At 47.1% G+C, this 17,381-nt stretch overlaps 1 protein-coding gene across 3 annotated transcripts in view; it reads left to right on the top strand.

Annotated features, from left to right (window-relative positions):
• Positions 1–10,752, top strand: part of LOC129405632 (serum amyloid A-3 protein-like) — a 28,797-nt gene extending 18,045 nt beyond the window's left edge. For 2 of the 3 annotated variants that reach the window (XM_055142353.1, XM_055142352.1), the window contains exons 2-4: positions 7,577–7,671; positions 9,974–10,112; positions 10,462–10,752. In XM_055142353.1, coding sequence (XP_054998328.1) covers positions 7,581–7,671; positions 9,974–10,112; positions 10,462–10,624 — 393 coding nt within the window. In that variant the 5' untranslated portion in view covers positions 7,577–7,580 and the 3' untranslated portion in view covers positions 10,625–10,752. Of the gene's footprint in view, positions 1–6,696; positions 6,743–7,576; positions 7,672–9,973; positions 10,113–10,461 lie in introns of those variants that run through there. The other variant, XM_055142351.1, reaches the window with a different exon arrangement.
• Positions 10,753–17,381: the final 6,629 nt, after the last annotated feature.

Here is a 17,381-nt window from a genome sequence, read left to right as displayed (position 1 = left end):
GGTCCACGGGTCCTAGGGGTGGTTCGTGATGCCACACTGAGAGGGTCTTGGGGATTGTTCCTGGCAGTGCTCAGGGGAGCAATGTGGTGTTGGTCACGGAACTGCAGTTTGAGTTTGCAAGGCAAGCACCTTAACCCCTGTGCTATCTGTTAGGCACAGAGGAGGAAAATTTTGTTCTGTTTCATTTTAAGGAAACTGCAATCTAATTCAGAAAGAGGGAACTGAGTAAGCTGAGTTATGTCGATCACTTTCGGGAGCAGCCCCTCCCTCATTTCCAGTGGAGCTGCTGGTCCCTCTGGCCCGGGAGATCTACTGCCCCGCCAGTGCTCCTTCCTACAGGCGTCATGGGGAGAGAAGAAAGGGCAGGTGTGGAGCCCCGGAAAGTCCCTGCAAACCATAATTCTGGAAAATTGCACAGGAAAACTACTCAGACATCAGTGGTTTCTTCATCCTCAGGTTATGGTCCTGGTTGTGTAAACCTGAGCACACAGGGCTGTTTGCTGTTTGCCTGTGACCTGGGCCAGGAGTCCAGCTGTGCTGTGAGGGGCAGCCTGGCTGAGAGGGCACCTGAGGTCATGGTGCATATTGGAGCACCTGGATTCGGGCATCTAGGCTGCTGGACTGTGGGGTTTGGGAGGACAGGGACTCCATCTCGAAGGCTTGAAGTCTGTTTTTTTCAGGATGATCCCTGCTGGTGTATCTGGCAGTTGTCAGAAATGAAATCCAAGTGCCATAGACATAGTCTGACAGGGAGGTGTTTGCCTGCAGGTGGCCAACTCAGGTTCGATACCCAGCATTCTATATGGTACCCTGAGCACTGCCAGGAGTAAGTCCTGAATGCAGAGTAAAAAGTAATCCCTGTGCACTACTGGGTGGGCCAAAAACAAACAAACAAAGTGAAATCTAAGAGGAAGTGGGGCCAAGATGGCAGGAAAGGGAGTTGAGGGAGAGAACTCTCTGGGTAGCTGAACAATGAAACAGAATTAGAGACAGAATTTTGTGTAGCGCCTTGTCCATAAAATTCAGAAAGATTAACCACCACGTCTGGAAAAATCAGGAGAGCATCAGCCTAAGCAACTATTATTGAGGAACCCGATAGTACAGCGAGTTTGGCATTTTCCATGCACAAAGCTATCTGGGTTTGAACCCTGTAACCATGTGACTCCTGAACACCCCCTGCCAGCAAAAGGATTCCTGAGGACAGAGGCAGAAATAAACCCTCAATCCCGCTAAATGTGTCCCTCTCACCCTACCCATTCCAACAAAAGGAATTGTAGTTGGCTCTATTGTGCTCAAGCTCTAATTTTTATACTCTTATGTTAACATAAATTTGGAGATTGCATCACATGATGTGGGATTTTATGTAGCACTTCAGTGGACGCCTGACGGGTGTGGATTATCTAAGTGAATTGCTTGTGTATTGTGACAGCCCATAATGCATGTAGAAAAGTTTGTTAGAGGAGGCAGAGCTGCAATATTAATCATATCATACTGTGCTCTTGAGGCGGCAAACTAGGCATAAGAGTTGGTCCTGTCTGCATGTGTCTCGTGCCTAAAGGACACTGCTAGCTCTTCATCCTTCATTCCCTCGGGTATTTCCCAATTATGGTTCTATTTCTATGGGGTCCAATATGCATACCCCTCTCCTCAACCCTGTCTCACTATTCCTCTCCATTCTCTTTGCCTTTTTATGTTTATTTCTTTTAGTTCACGCCTGGCAGTGCTCAGGGCTCACCCTAGCTCTGCACTCAGGAATTACTCCTGGTGATGCACAGGAGACTATAGGGGTTGCCAGGGATCGAGCTAGGTTGGCCTCAGGCAAGGCAAGTGTCCCACCTGCCGTCCCATCTCTCCAGCTCCTGTCTGCCTTTAAAATCATCTCTCATCTTGCTTCTCCAACAAAAGAGCATCGATAATTTCCCAAAGTCAGTAGTGTCAGAGGTAACACCTTGACCTTACAAATAGGAGCCCTTTCCCATACAAGTCCTTTACCTCCTTAGTTAAGCTGATTCTGAGGTACTTGATATTTTGAGGTCCAATTGTGAATGGGATTGCTTTTTTCATGTCACTCTTCTCTCTTATTATTTCTGTATAGCAAAGTCATGGCCTTTTGGGTATTGATTTTATGGCCTGCAACTTTGCTATACGAGTCTATTGCAAAGAGGCAAATGGCTATATTAGAAATGACATCTGCATTTGTATGTTCATTGCAGCACTGTTTACAATAGCCAAAATCTGGAAAAAACCGGAGTGCCCCACAAGAGTTGACTGGTTCAAAAAAACCTTGGTATATCTACACAATGGAATACTATGCAGCTGTTAGAAAAGATGAAATCACAAAATTTGCATAAAAGTGGATCAATATGGAATGATCATGTTCAGTGAAATGAGTCAGAAAGAGAGAGACAGACATAGAAAATTGCACTCATTGGGAGACTAATACCCAAGAACTGTAGAAATAAGTACCAGGAGGTTGACCCCATGGCTTCGAGGCTGGCCTCACGTTCCGGGGAAAGGGCAACTCAGAGAAGCGATCACCAACTACATTGTAGTCGAAGGCCATGTGGGGGAAGGGAGTTGTGGTCTGAATGAAGGATAGAGACTGAGCACAGCGGCCACTCAACACCTTTATTGCAAACCACAACAGCTAATTAGAGAGAGAGAACAGAAGGGAATGCCCTGCCACAGTGGCAGGGTGGGGTGGGGGGAAGATGGGATTGGGGAGGGTGGGAGGGACGCTGGGTTTACGGGTGGTGGAGAATGGGCACTGGTGAAGGGATGGGTTCCCGAACTTTGTATGAGGGAAGTATAAGCACAAAAGTGTATAAATCTGTAACTGTACCCTCACGGTGATTCTCTAATTAAAAATAAATAAATTATAAAAAAATATATAGACCATTCTTGCTAGTATGAGGTGATACCTCATTGTTGTTTTGATTTTCACTTTTCTGAGAGTGATAATAAATGCTTTTTTAATAAAAAAAAAAAGAAAATTGCACTCATTTGTGGAATATAAAGTAGCAGAATTCGAGACTAATACCCAAGAGTAGTAGAGATAAGAACCATAAGGTTTGCCCTACAGCTTGGAAACTGGCCTCACATGCTGGGAGAAAAGGCAGCTGAGATAGAGAAAGGAACACTTAGTAGAGAATGTTGGGAGGATCCACTCAGATTGAAAGCTGTGTGCTGAAAGTAGACTATAGACCAAACATTATGGCCATTAGATACCTCTATTGCAAACTACATCATCCAACAGGAGTGAGAACAAAAGGGAATGCGCTGCTTCAGAGGTAGGGTGGCTTGGTGGGGCTGGGTTGGGGGTGGTGGGAGGGATAATGGGAACATTGGTGGAGGAGAATGGGCACTGGTCCAGGGATGTAAACGAAATGCAAACATGAAAGCTCATAAGTTTTAAATATCCCTCATGGTGATTCAATAATACAATTCTTAAAAAATCTAAAAAAAATTATATATATATATATATGTATATATATATATATATATAAAATAGGAGCCCTTGTTCATTGCTGGGCTAATTTGAAATGAGGTCCATGACAAATCCTAATGTAGCACCAGGAACAAAATGTGGCAGTGATGATGATGGCGTTGGTGGCGGTGATGGTGATGATAATCGGCATTTATCTGGCCCTGGAAATTCCTCAGCTATTTTGAACTGTTAAAATTGCTGAGTAGGGGCCGGAGTGATAGCACAGCGGGTAGAGCATTTGCCTTGCATGTGGGTGGCAGACCTGGGTTTGTTTCCCAGCATCCCATATGGTCCTTCCCGTACACCGCCAAGAGTAATTCCTCAGTTCATAAGCCAGGAGTAAGTAACCCCTTTGCATTGCCCCGTGTGACCCAAAAAGAAAAAAAACACTGTCTGAAGAAGATTTGAAAACAAGAGTTCTCTTAGTGTTCGGTTCAATAATATCAGAGGAAGAATAAAACAAGTTCAAAAATAGTTTGATTAAAAAAAATAAAAAGGTGGGGCTGGAGCTTTTCAGTCCCGCTGCCTGCCAGGGCACAGCCGGCCTGGGCAGCCCACGGCTCTCGGGGCCGGCGGCCAGTGGATGTCCCGGAGCGGAGGGCAGCCAACCACACAGATGACCCCGACGTGATCCTGCATAAGAAAAGTCAACACGGAGAACATCCATGAAATCTCCTTACACCATAGGTGCATTCGATAATTGGCAATGTCTCTCGGAATGAGACAGCGAAGCTATATCAGGGTTCATAATTGAGGGGACCCAGAGGATGATGAGAACATGAAAAAGTGAGTACAAATACCAGGGATCAACTCACAAAGCCCACTGCTAATGACTGAGTAAGGAGAGAGAGAATCACAAAAATAACTAACCCTCCCCTGAAGGAGCACTCGAGCTCATTGGGGCCCTGGTCCGGCAGATTCAGCCCAGACATTTCCTCTCCCACAATAATCTTCATTTGTCAATGTGGTTTGGCACAAGCCTCAAGCAACCACAAGCTGAGGTCGAGTTCAAAAAACTGTGCAGAGATGTGATAAAAGAAGACCTCAAAGAGAGAAGAATAGCAGTGTTGGCCGATGTGGCAGAAGCTGGAAAAAATATTCGCAACGCTCGCCTATTCTTCGCCAACTACAAGACCAAAATGACTGCCCTCCAACATCCTGGAGACCTCTATTTTTAATTTAACTAATAAAGGTATTTATTTATTTATTTATTTATTTATTTATTTATTTTGCTTTTGGGGTCACACCCAGCGATGCTCAGGGGTTACTCCTGGCTTTGCACTCAGGAATTACTCCTGGCGGTGCCTGGGGGACCATATGGGATGCTGGGGATCGAACCTGGGTCGGCCGCGTGCAAGGCAAACGCCCTACCTGCTGTGCTATCGCTCCGGCCCCTAATAAAGGTATTTAATGTTAAAAAAAAAAATGTGGAGCAGGAGCGAAAGCACAGCGAGTAGGGTGTTGACCATGCGTGCAGCCAACCCTGGTTTGATTCCCAGCATCCCACATGGCCCCCCAAGCACCACCATAACAAATTCTTGAGTACATCAACAATGTAACCGAAAAGGCAAAAAAACCCAGAAAACAAAAACTAGAGTCTGGAGAGATGGCACGGTGAGTAGGGCATTTACTTTGCAGGTGGCCCACCTGGGTTCATTTCCAGCATCCCATATGGTCTCCTGCGCACTGCCAGGGTAAATTCCTGAGTGCAGAGCCAAGAGTGACCCCTGGGCATCATCGGGTATGACCCTAAAAGATAAAAAAAAAAATTAAAAGGTTCGGGATAGTAGAGGAGTTGAGGATTGTCTTCATGCAGCTGAGCCTGGTTTGGCCCCTGGCACTACCTGCTTCTCTTGAGCACCTTAGAAGCAAGCGGTGAGCATACATTGGAGAGTATCCCATGAGCACCATTAAGTGTAGACTAAACACCCTCCCAAGCAAAAGGAGAGCAGTCATTCAGCACAGAGGAAATCAACAGTAGCTGACTTTTAAAAAGATAAAGGTACAAGAGACTCAAGGACATAAAGGAAGGAACCAAAGCTCAGATCTGTGACCTCCAGGAGAGGGTAAACAATAGCATCAATACATATGAGTGAAAATAAAAATAGACTTGCAATGGAGAGATGGGCTGTAGAGATTCCAGGGATTAAGACTCGATCCTTGTTTGTGCTGACTCCAGTTAGATCCCCAGCATCTCACAGGGTCCTCTGATCGCCATCAGGAGTGATTCCTGAGCACAGAGCCAGGAGTGAGGCCTGAGCACCTCCAGGTATGACCAAACCCAACTCTCCTTCAAAAGGTACAGAGCTTAAGAGATCTATGGGACAACAATAAGAGGAAAGAACTCATCATTGTTTCACCCCAGGGGTGGAACTCAGGTCAGTTGTGTGCAAACCAAGTGCACCACCCGCTATCTTATTGCTCAGGCTTGAAATAGAATTCTTAGCGGAAAAATTGTAGTCTATATTTTCCCCAATGTGTGAGGGATGATCTTTACACTGAGCCAGGATGCCCAAGGAGTTCCAACAAAACAAAGCCAAACAGAACACATGGCTCTCTGCCCTTGGAGAAGCCTGTGTTCTCTCTTGAATGCATCTCTCTCTCTTTCTCTTTCTCTCTCCCTCTATCTCTCTCTCTCTCACTCTCTCTCTCAATCTTTCCTTCCACACCTTCAAAAACCTCCAAATATAATCTATTTTACTTCACTGCTTGTCTACCCCGGAAATTCTTTTCTGCCAGTGAGATAAGAACCCAGTAAAGCTGGGTCCCGGGTGGCAGAGGCAGATCAGTAGAAAGTGACCGTCCTACACCTCCGCACTCCAAATGAGCACCTCGAGGGGTCCAATGACTTCAGTCCTTGGCGAGGTCTCTCCTGGTGAGAGCTGGTCTACTTTGTCCACCAGTTCCTTGCTTACAGAGGCTGTCAAACCATGCTGCCCAGCCACCTACCTGCAAAAGCTCCCAGCCATGACCTTCACAGACCTTTCCAGAAAGGCTCGAGCAGATTTACAAGAATTCCAGAAATTGGCAGCGGAACTCCATCTTGCACACCGGGGACATCTCCCAATTTGTGCAATCAGGGAATGTGTGCTCTGTACACAAGGGATTTCCCCAAACGCACTGTTTTGCCTCAACCCTCTCTTCCCATGTGCTCTGGGAACAAGTGTCTGTATATATAGCAGAGACACCTTCCCCAGCAGATAGCGCAGATTGCTGGGCCGCACCAGAACACTCAGCAGGAAGAGGCAGCCAAAGGTGAGGTTCTAGAACATTCCAAGTTTCCTTCTGTAGGTGGGGGTGGGGGGCAATCCTCTTCCTCAACAGCGTTCTTGGGCTGCATCCTTCCTGACTGAACTTTCTGACCATTGGGTCTCCTCAGATGTGCTTCTCATTTTGGCATTGTTGTTGCTGGGCCTCCCAGCACTATTCAGGCTTCTGGGGACCGCTCCCAGTGCTCTATGACTCTGCTCAGAAATGGTGCTCGAATCACCAGGGTCACTCTGACAGTGCCTAGAAGCCGCCCCCGTCCCAGCCAGCCCAAGTTCAAAATATTGGGGCACCTGTGGAAGCAAAGCAGGTGCTCCAGCCCTTTGAGTTAACTCCCAGCCCCATGAATACTTTTCAGTCTCGCAAATCATTAGAAATTATGTAGTTTGTGCCTTCGATGGGCAGCCAGTGGTGGCTAGAGGAGACACACCACAAATATTGGTGGAGTTTTAAACTCAGGGGCTATTTCAGAGGTAGGATCCTCCCGTGGATCCAGGAAAACCTGCGAGGCAGTAGATCTCAGAGCTGAGGAGGGATGCTAGGAATGGACAACGGTTTACACTGAAAGCCCAGTGTAATTACTGTGAGTATCAAGCCTCTAGTAAATCCTAGAAAAGTGCTAGGATTCTGAAGAAACTAGTAGAAACAAAGAATAAATATTCTAAATGTATCTTAGATGATCAGGACATATCTCTCCACATCTATTATCTATCTACATGCCAATCTATGCATGTAAGTGGAAGTTCTTTGCAGAATGTGAGCCTGGGTCAATCTTACATTGCAAGAGCCTGAATTGCCTCATTGTTGCTTGTGTACCTGCAGCAAGATGAAACTGTCCACGGCTGTCATTTTCTGCTCTTTGTTTCTCTGCGTCAGCAGCCAAAATTGGTTGTCGTTCATAAAGGAAGCTGGTCAAGGTAAGGCCCCAGGGATATTGGGGGTCAGGTTGTGTAACCAGGCTGTCCCCTGTAGTTACCCTAGCAGAGGACACGGTACCTCCCTGGATAGACAAGGAGTTCTGATTTTTTTTTTTTTTTTGCAGGGGCTGGGGAGTTTACACCCAGCGATTATCAGGGGTTACTCCTAGCTCTGCACTCAGAAATCAATTCTGGTGGTGCAGGGACGGGGGGGAGGGGCCCATATGGGATACTGGAAACCTAACCAGGTTGGCCACATGCAAGGCGAGCACCCTTCCCACAGAACTATCACTCAGCCCTCAGTAAGGATTTTATCCCAGCATTTTACCAGTTTTTTTCCCTCTTTTATGGATACCTGTAGGTCCCAGGGCAGATAAAGTTCCGACCCCAGCTTTTAACAGGTTTGAGAATGAGAGTTGGAATTCAGAGGTGCTTGTTCCTCAAATTACTGTCACTGCCATCCTGTTGCCCGTCGATTTGCTCGAGCGGGCAGCAGTAACATTTCCATTGTGAGACTTGTTACTATTTTTGGCACATTGAATACAAGAAGGGTAGCTTGTCAGGCTCTGCCTTGAGTAAGAGCTAAGGAATTGGAAACCCAACTCCCAGGTTGACAGTCACCAGAGCAGCATCAACATGCTTAGCTCGAACGTCCATTAGGGGGCAATAGGTTCCCTACTTGTATTATGTATTTTTTTTTTTTTTTGAGAAAGCAAAGATGTTTATTACAGGAATATTCTGAAGCCACACTGGAAAAGATGTTCATGAGGTGTATCTGTTGGAGACGACCTTGGAGTAGATATTCTTTGCGTACTCCGGGGTCTCTCTTGAGGCACCCCTTGCCTGCCTTATCACCTGAGACCTGGTGCATCCTTCCCATCAGGTCTTCAGGCTACAGAGACTCTCATGAAGGAAGGTCTCCCTTTGGCCACGGCCCCTAGCTTTTACAGCAAGGACAGTCACTACTCTAAACAGATTCCCAACCCTCACCCTTGATGTAATGCACATCTTCTCAGCAGCCAGGTTCCTCAGTCATGAAACGCCCATAGACAGGCACAGGGAGGGGTCCTAGGTGAGGATGTCGTGGGCCTGGTGCTCCACCAGCATCTCCATGCTCTTCACATCGGTGCACCAGAACTCTAGGTGGTCCTTCATCCCCTTGATCTGTTGCAGATCCAACACGCGGGGCTGCACCCAGGTCATGTGAATCATGTGGGCATGGTGCTCTCAGTGGCTTACTGTGCTCTCTGAGAGGGTTGGAGGAATTGAACCCAGCTCAGTCACGTGTAAGGCAAATATCCTACTAGCTGTGCTACCCCTGAGAGGTTCCTTACATAATACAAGTAGGGACCTACTGCCCCCTAATGGACGTTGGAGCTAAGCATGTTGATGCTGCTCTGGTGACTCTCAAACCTGGGAGTTGGGCTTCCAATTCCTTAGCTCTTACTCAAAGTTTTTGGTGATGGCGTGGGGCCACACCTGACTGTGCCTAGGGCCTCTCCTGGCTCTATGGGCAGGGATCAGTCCTGGTGAAATTTGGGCTCTCTCTGTTGTACTGGCGATCAAACCAGGTCAGCTGCGTGCAGGGCAAGTGCCTCTCCTACCCCCCTGACCCCAGCCTCAGTAGTACAGTCAAAATATTGGAATTTTTAATAAGGCAAAGCCTTTTTAAAGTTCTCAAATGCAAATAAGCCATTTAGTAGTTTTCAAATGAGTTTTTTTTTATGTTCATGTTCTAATCCTTTGATCCTTTGAGGTAGGTATCTTTATTATTATTATTACTTTGCTTTTTGTGTCACACTGACCAATGCACAGGGGTTACTCCTTCCTCTGCACTGAGGAATTACTCCTGGTGGTGCTCAGGGGACTATATGGGATGCTGGGAAATGAACCTGGGTTGGCCGTGTGCAAGCAAATGCCCTATCCACTGTGCTATTGCTCCATCCCTGATGCAGACATCTCTTAACAGAGAAACTGAGGCACAAAGAGCTAAGAGAGCATAGTCCAAGGGGAGATGGGAGATAGTCCAAGGGGAGATGGGAGATAGTCCAAGGGTTGGGGTGTATACCCCACACACAGCCATCGTCAAAGCAGCATCAGGGGTCAGAGGGGAGCACAGAGAATCAGTCTTGTACTGCGTCTCTCAATGGTAACCAGAGGGAGGGGAAAGGGACCTTCATTTCAAAGCCCATCTGCTTTCCAGGAGCTTTGTCCCAAGCTCTTGAAATCTGGGCAGGAGCATTTTAAATGTATTTCCCCACATCGTGATTGTCTGGGTCTCATCACTTTGTTTTCCTTCCAGGGACCAGAGACATGTGGAGAGCCTACAGAGACATGCGAGAGGCCAATTACAAAAATTCAGACAAATACTTCCACGCCCGGGGGAACTATGATGCTGCGCGAAGGGGCCCTGGCGGTGCCTGGGCGGCCAAAGTGATCAGGTGAGGGGCCTTAGGGGTGCAGGGGTGGGTGAGAAAATTCTGACTGTGTTCAGCAGGGAGTCAGTGGAGGGAGTGGTCTTCCCCTCTGCCACTCTCCTCTGTGCCCAAGGAGATGGGAGTGCCTGAGAGAGTCAGAATAAGGCCAGTGGGGAGGGCGAGTCCCACCCACAGCTCAGGGCTGTTCTCCCAGCACACAGGGGTCAGTGTGGGCAGAGCTGGGCTATGCCCCTGCAGGGCCAATCCTACAGCTTCTCTCTTCTTGGCTCCCTTGGAAAGGGAGAGAGATGCGAGGGTGGGACTATTGCTCTTCTGCCCGTTGTTTACCTTTTGCTCCTTCACTCTGTTCCAGTGATGCCAGAGAGGCTTATCCGAGAATCACAGACTTTTTTCTGCATGGAGACAGTGGCCACGGACTGGAAGACTCCAGGGCCGACCAATTTGCCAATGAATGGGGCAGGAGTGGCAAAGACCCCAATCACTTCCGGCCTAGAGGCCTGCCTGAGAAGTACTGAGTTTCATCCTCACCTGCACTCTGGAGACCCGACTGTGAGCCTCAGCGGGGCAAGGCAGCTGCCGACCCAATTTCAAATATTGAATCTAAATTAAATACTAAATCTCTCGTACTTGACACTTGATAAAGAGAGCAGCAATCGTTTAATAAACGTTTGTGAAATCCAAGTTGTTGTTGGTGTCTGGGTACAAAATAGTAGGGGACATTCCCTGAGTACATGAGCTATTTTGTACTATACGGATGATCTGTAAGAATCCCAGAAACTTCTAATAACCAAATTACAAAAGGAATATGCGTGGATTGGGGTATCCGACTGTGCTCAGGCCCTACTCCTTGCTTAGTGCTCAGGAATCACTCCTGACTACTCTCAAGGGACCATTATAGAGTTCGGGGAATAGAATCTGGGCTGTACTGTGTAACACAAGTGATTTATCGGCTGTGCTATGACCCCAGTTTCTAAATAACCATGGGTAAATAAAGAGAATTAACATTTCTATTTTTGTTATAGAAAATAATCTTCCATTGTCATATAAAGAGAGGATCGAAGCGAGCTCAGTAAAGATACATTTTTTAAGAGCTTGTAAACAAGCAGGGTGCCGAGGATGTGACGTGTGTGCTGATATGTAGACTAAGAACCAATCATGATGGCCTCTCAGTATCTGTATTGCAAACCATAATGCCCCAAAGTAGCTAGAGACAGAGTAAGAATAAAAGTGTCTACCATAGAAAGGTGAGGGGCTTGGTGGCGGGCAGAGGTCCTGGCAGGTCCTGGGGACATTGGGATGGGAAATGTACACTGGTGGAGGGATGGGTGTTTGAACACTGTATGACTGAAACTCAATCATGAAAGCTTTGTAACAGTTATCGAGATTCAATTGGAAAAAAAAAATTTTCTTTAAACTGGTGTATGGTGCCACCAGGAAGTCAAGGTGTACCTGCAGGGCAAGGACATCAGTAGCCTGATGGTGCCTTCAGGCTTCCTGACACCACAAAATTGCCACTAGGCCTTTGGCCCAACCCTCACAACTTGGGACCAAGTTTACCGAGAAATGAAACGTCCAAATTTAGGTACGAGGGAGTCGGGCCCACAAACCACCTCAAGCTCAGCTATACAAGCTAATTTATCGGCCTGGCTTTAAGGACTTGTATAAATACATATCAGAAGAAATTAAAATTAGGCATTTCAGCACATTAACGACCATGATTCAGAGGCTCGCAAAAGAATATTGGAATAGAGTAGCAGGCTACAGAGATGCCTCCAACCCCAAATAATATTAGAATTCCAGGAGCAACATCTCATACTCTTCATTCTGAGCAATGCAAAATAAGTAATTTAGCATCTGCTAGGGGTCAGGCTTGGGTCGTGGTGGGGAGAAAATTCAAAATAATGGTGTTTGGAAGGTGTCATTGTGGTGGGATTGGTGTTGAATTATGGAATGGGAACAGTTACTGGAAACAAGTCTCTGAAAGCACATTTAAAAAACTTATTCAAAAAATTAATAAAGGGAGAAAATATCCTGAAAAAAAAAGTAGTTCCCGAGACTTGGAGCCTAGTGGCGGGTCCCATAGTAGACACACGGCTGGAACGGGGCCGGGAGCCTCAGGTGCTTCCCGCTGCCTTTGCCCAGCATGTGACCGAGTGTCTCTCTCAGAGAGTTTACCAGAACCTGTGGTGTCCTGAGGATTGCTGGGGAAAGGCAGAGGTGATGCTTCTCTGTCATGTGCTTATAATGCCTTCTACGGTGTCCTTAGGAATGTAGAACCTCACAGATTTAGAGGTGGCAAGGCTGGGTACAGAGCCAGGAATCAGCCCCGAATCAAAAACAAGAAAAGGGAAGAGGGGGCTGGAGCAATAGCACAGGAGGTAGGGCATTTGCCTTGCACGCGGCCAACCCGGGTTCGATTCCCAGCATCCCATATGGTCACCCCCGCACCCCCCCCTTGTAACTGATAAATTTCACTTTACTTTCTATTTACTTTGGTTACATTCAATACTTCAACACAAACCTCACTATTATTGTTAGGAGTACCCCACTAGAGTCAGACCTGTTGTGAAGAGATAGGCGGTTTTGGATTTCTGTACTTTAGCCACTAAGTCCAGGGAGATTTCTTCCAGATATTGGATCATTGCAAGCTTGTAAACCCCATCTGTGGTCGTCATAATATGGCGGTCACCACGCCCTTCACTGCCGGCAAGGAAGAGGCGAGAGAGAAATACCTTTCCCCTTTTGGGCGGGCATGGGGCCACGGCTTAGTTCTCAGTCCTGAGACATTCTGCGAAGAACTGCCCATGCTGAAAGTAGTTTAGCTGGGTCTGGAGTCACGCTCGTGCAGCTGCGGAGAGGCCACACACACGTGCGGCCCCCAGTATCACATCTTGGCGGCCTGCTGGTGCTCATTGACCATATCCGATGCCGTAAATCAATCCTACCATACCTAATGGACTATCACTCCAGTCTCTGAAACTTTTTAATTCCTTAATCTCTCTTCAACCAACAAATTGGAGCTTCATACCCATTAAGCAATAATTTTTAGTTATCTCTTCCAAATAGCCCTCTGAGAACCACAGTTCTACTGATATGGGATTCTAGGGATTCAACCCTGGCCAGCCACATACAAGCCAAGCTCCTCACCCAATGTACCATCTGTTTTGACCCTTATTTGTTTTTGGTCAGATGAGTTCGTTATATGTCCTGGATACAAATCCTTTATCAAATATGATCTGCAAATATTTTCTCCTCTTCTATAGGACTGAATTCCTTTCCTATAATAGACTCCTCTTCACTCTATTGATTATATTTTTGGTTTGTCTTTGGTACCACACCTGTTGATACCCAGGGGTTACTCCTAGATCTTCACTCAGCAATTACCCCTGTCAGTGTTTTAGGACAATACGGTATGGGATCAAACTCAGCTTGGCAGCATACAGGGTAATCACTTTACTAGATATATTATAATTTTAACTTCTCTTGCCCCTTTCTTTCTTTCTTTTCTTTCTTTCTTTCTTTCTTTCTTTCTTTCTTTCTTTCTTTCTTTCTTTCTTTCTTTCTTTCTTTCTTCCTTCCTTCCTTCCTTCCTTCCTTCCTTCCTTCCTTCCTTCCTTCCTTCCTTCCTTCCTTTCTTTCTTTCTTTCTTTCTTTCTTTCTTTCTTTCTTTCTTTCTTTCTTTCTTTCTTTCTTTCTTTCTTTTTCTTTCTTGCCACACCCCTAGCTGTGCTCAGGGCTTACTTCTGGCTCTGCACGCAGGAATCACTCCTTTCTTCAGTCTTTCCTTCATTTATTTTTTTGTTGTGTTGTTTTTTGTTTGTTTTTTTTTTATTGAATCATCATGAGGTAAACCATTAAAAGCTATTTTGAGCAGTCTCTCTCTCCCACCCCAACTGCCCGCGCAGGGGCCTGGGTGCTTACCTGCATGGAAGTGACCCTAAAGCCCCACTCTGGCCCTCTCAGGCCCAACGATGCAAGAGGGAACTTCTCCCAAGGAGAGGTGGGCTCAGCATTCCAACTACAAGCCTCCGTCTTGTTTTACCTTTTCCTAACCCCAGACAGTCCCTAAACTGCAGGGGAGAAAGAGATGGAGCGAACCTACAAAGCTTTGACAGCCCCCTGTCCTGTGTTTACAGGAAACGGGAGGTGTCATTCTAGACAGGGTTTCTCAGCGTCAATATTTCTCAATGTTAGCACCACCGAGGAGTCTGTTCAGGGCTGTCCTGAGATGCTCAGAGCACCCCTGCTCTTACCCACTAGAGGAAGCAGCGTACCCCGCAGCGACCAGCCAAACTGTAGACATCGCTCAGGTCCTTACGACACTAAGAGCCTTAGTCTGGCAGTGCTGTGACTGTAAGCAGAGACGGGGACCTGGGGTTGGAGGAGGAGCCACAGAAGGCAGGAGTGAGAAAGGCTGAAACACACAGTCTCCCTGAACCCCTGAGGTAATGTGTTCTTGTACCATGAAGACACCTCACTGAGTCCCTCTGAGTTGTAGGGACATAAATGGCCCCTGAAAAACTGCTCTAACAATGGGGAAGGCTCGAGGGTTTGATGCCTATTCTCAGCGTTGGCTGCATGTTGTTATCATCTGGGGAGATGCTGAAAGTCCCCAGGTCACACCCAGGTCAGTCGCCCCCAGACTCGAGGTGGGGTTCAGATCAGTTGTTCTGCTCTCTGCGTGTGCAGCTGAGATGAGAGCTTCCAGGGTGATATCTGGTAGGGTTTAGGGGTTGTGGGGTAACTAAGATAGACTGGGTGGACCCTCCAGCATTTTGAGCTCTCTCCCTGGTCTCTAACTATCACTTTGAGAAATTCCATGCAGCTATTTTTCCAATAAAAAACACCATTCCATTAACCAACAACAAAACATAACCCAGGCATTTGAGGTAATCCCAAGAGAAAGAAAGAGAAGCCAGGAGCCAGATAGTCAACAGATAGGGTGTTTGCCTTGCACACGGGGTTCAATCCTGGTATTCCATATAGTCTCCCAATCCAATCAGGATTGATTTTTTTCCTGTAGAGCCAGGAGGAACCCCTGACCCGAGACAACCACCTGGACAGGCTTTTATCCTCATGCACATCTGCGTCATTGTCTGCTCTGCCCACTGCTGGCGGCTGTATGTTCCTGGCTAAAAACATGTTGCTCTGAGCCTCAGTTTCCCATCTCCTAGTTGGGGAAGAGGCGTGATCGGCCGAGTGCTTCTTTTTTTTTTTTTTTTTCCGAGTACTTCTTAAGTTCAAAATAACTGACTGTCTCACTTGCCCATGCCAAGAGCTGGCAAATTCTCAAAGTGCTGAGGACAACTCCTAAGAACTGTTTCTGTCTCTGGCCGGTCAGTCCAAGAAAAGGGGCAGTGCTGATTGCGAGTGCGTGCTGATCGTGTGTTAATAGTTCTCACTTGTACTCAGTTACAAGGGCAGGACTCACACTAGCCTGCCCAGGACAAATGAATCGAAACTAGACACCATTGTCTGCAAGCAGTGTCAGCAAACCCTATTCGGAATTTCTCTTTGAATAAAGCTATTGGGAAAGAATAGAAAAAAAGAGAAAGGAAGGGGGAGGGGAAAAAAGAAGGGTCAGGGCCAGAGATATGTTATAGCCGGTAGGGTATTTGCCTGGCATGCAGCTGACATTACATGCAGTGTTTCATCCCTGGCACTGTTTATGGTCTCCCAGTTCCTCCAGGAGTAAGCCCTGAGCCCCGACAGATGTGTCAACGAATTTTAGAAAAAGAATGGACAGCCTTTGGACCGCTGATCATGCTTCATGCAATGTCCTGAGGGGAATCGTATACTGTTCTGGACTCATATTCATGTCCTCTATTGGCAGGAGTGGGAAGGACCCAACTGGCTGGGACAAGGATTTCTTGCTTTGAATAAAGGTTGTGCTTTCTCTACAACTCAGTTGTGGGTCAATGGAGGCGAATTCATAGTACAACGTGTAGGGTATTTGTTTTGTATGAGATCCATGCTGGTTTCTGTCTCTGGAATCCCATGCAGTCCCCTCAGCACCACCAGGAGTGACCCTGAGTGCAGAGTAGGAATAATCCCAGAGTATCGCCAGGTGTGGTCCACAAAAGCAAAAAACAAAAGCAAAGAAAACTCCGTGAGGGGTAAGAATAATATAGTACAACAGGTAGGGCACTTGCTCTGCGAGCAACTAACATGGGTTCCATTCCTGGCATCTCCTAGAGTCCCCTGAGCACTGCCTGGTATGATCCCTGAGTGCAGAACCAGAGGGACCAAATCTGAGCAACGCTGGGTTTAGCCAAAAGAAAAAAACACTGGCCTTAATGATGTGAATCTTGTGTTTTTTTCTCTCTGTTAAAAAGCTCTTCATACACCTGGCACATCCTACCACACAGTCTAAGGCAGAAGCACCAGCCCTTGAGAGTACTCAAGGGTCCACGGGTCCTAGGGGTGGTTCGTGATGCCACACTGAGAGGGTCTTGGGGATTGCTCCTGGTAGTGCTCAGGGGGAAAATGTGGTCCTGGACTTGGAACTGGAGTTGGTGCCTGCAAGGCAAGCACCTTAACCCCTGTGCTATCTGTTAGGCCCAGAGGAGGAAAATTTTGTTTTGTTTTGTTTTAAGGCACTTGCAATCTAATTCAGAAAGAGGGAACTGAGTAAGCTGAGCTACATAGATCACTTTTGGGAGCAGCCCCTCCCTCCTTTCCAGTGGAGCTGCTGGTCCCTCTGGCTCAGGAGATCTACTGCCCCACCAGTGCTCCCTCCTACAGGCATCTTGGGAGAGAAGAAAGGGCAGGTGTGGAGCCCAGGAAAGTCCCTGCAAACCATAATTCTGGAAAATTGCACAGGAAAACTACTCAGACATCAGTGGTTTCTTCATCCTCAGGTTATGGTCCTGGTTGTGTAAACCTGAGCACACAGGGCTGTTTGCTGTTTGCCTGTGACCTGGGCCAGGAGTCCAGCTGTGCTGTGAGGGGCAGCCTGGCTGAGAGGGCACCTGAGGTCATGGTGCATATTGGAGCACCTGGATTCGGGCATCTAGGCTGCTGGACAGTGGGAGTTGGGGTAGAGACTCCATCTCGAAGGCTTGAAGTCTGTTTTTTCAGGATGATCCCTGCTGGTGTATCTGGTGATTCTGCTCAGAAATTGTGTTTGAGTCACCAGTGTCACTCTGACAGTGCCTAGACAACCCTCCCCCCTCACACAGCATAAGTTCAAAATGCTGGAGCACCTGTGGGAGCAAAGCAGGTGCTCCAGCCCTTTGAGTTAACTCCCGAGTCCCATGAATACTTTTCAGT

Source organism: Sorex araneus, chromosome 6 (genome assembly GCF_027595985.1).
Source record: "Sorex araneus isolate mSorAra2 chromosome 6, mSorAra2.pri, whole genome shotgun sequence".
NCBI classification, from domain to species: Eukaryota; Metazoa; Chordata; class Mammalia; order Eulipotyphla; family Soricidae; genus Sorex; species Sorex araneus.
Note: the sequence above shows the minus strand (reverse complement) of the source record. Positions and strands in the feature narration are given on the sequence as shown.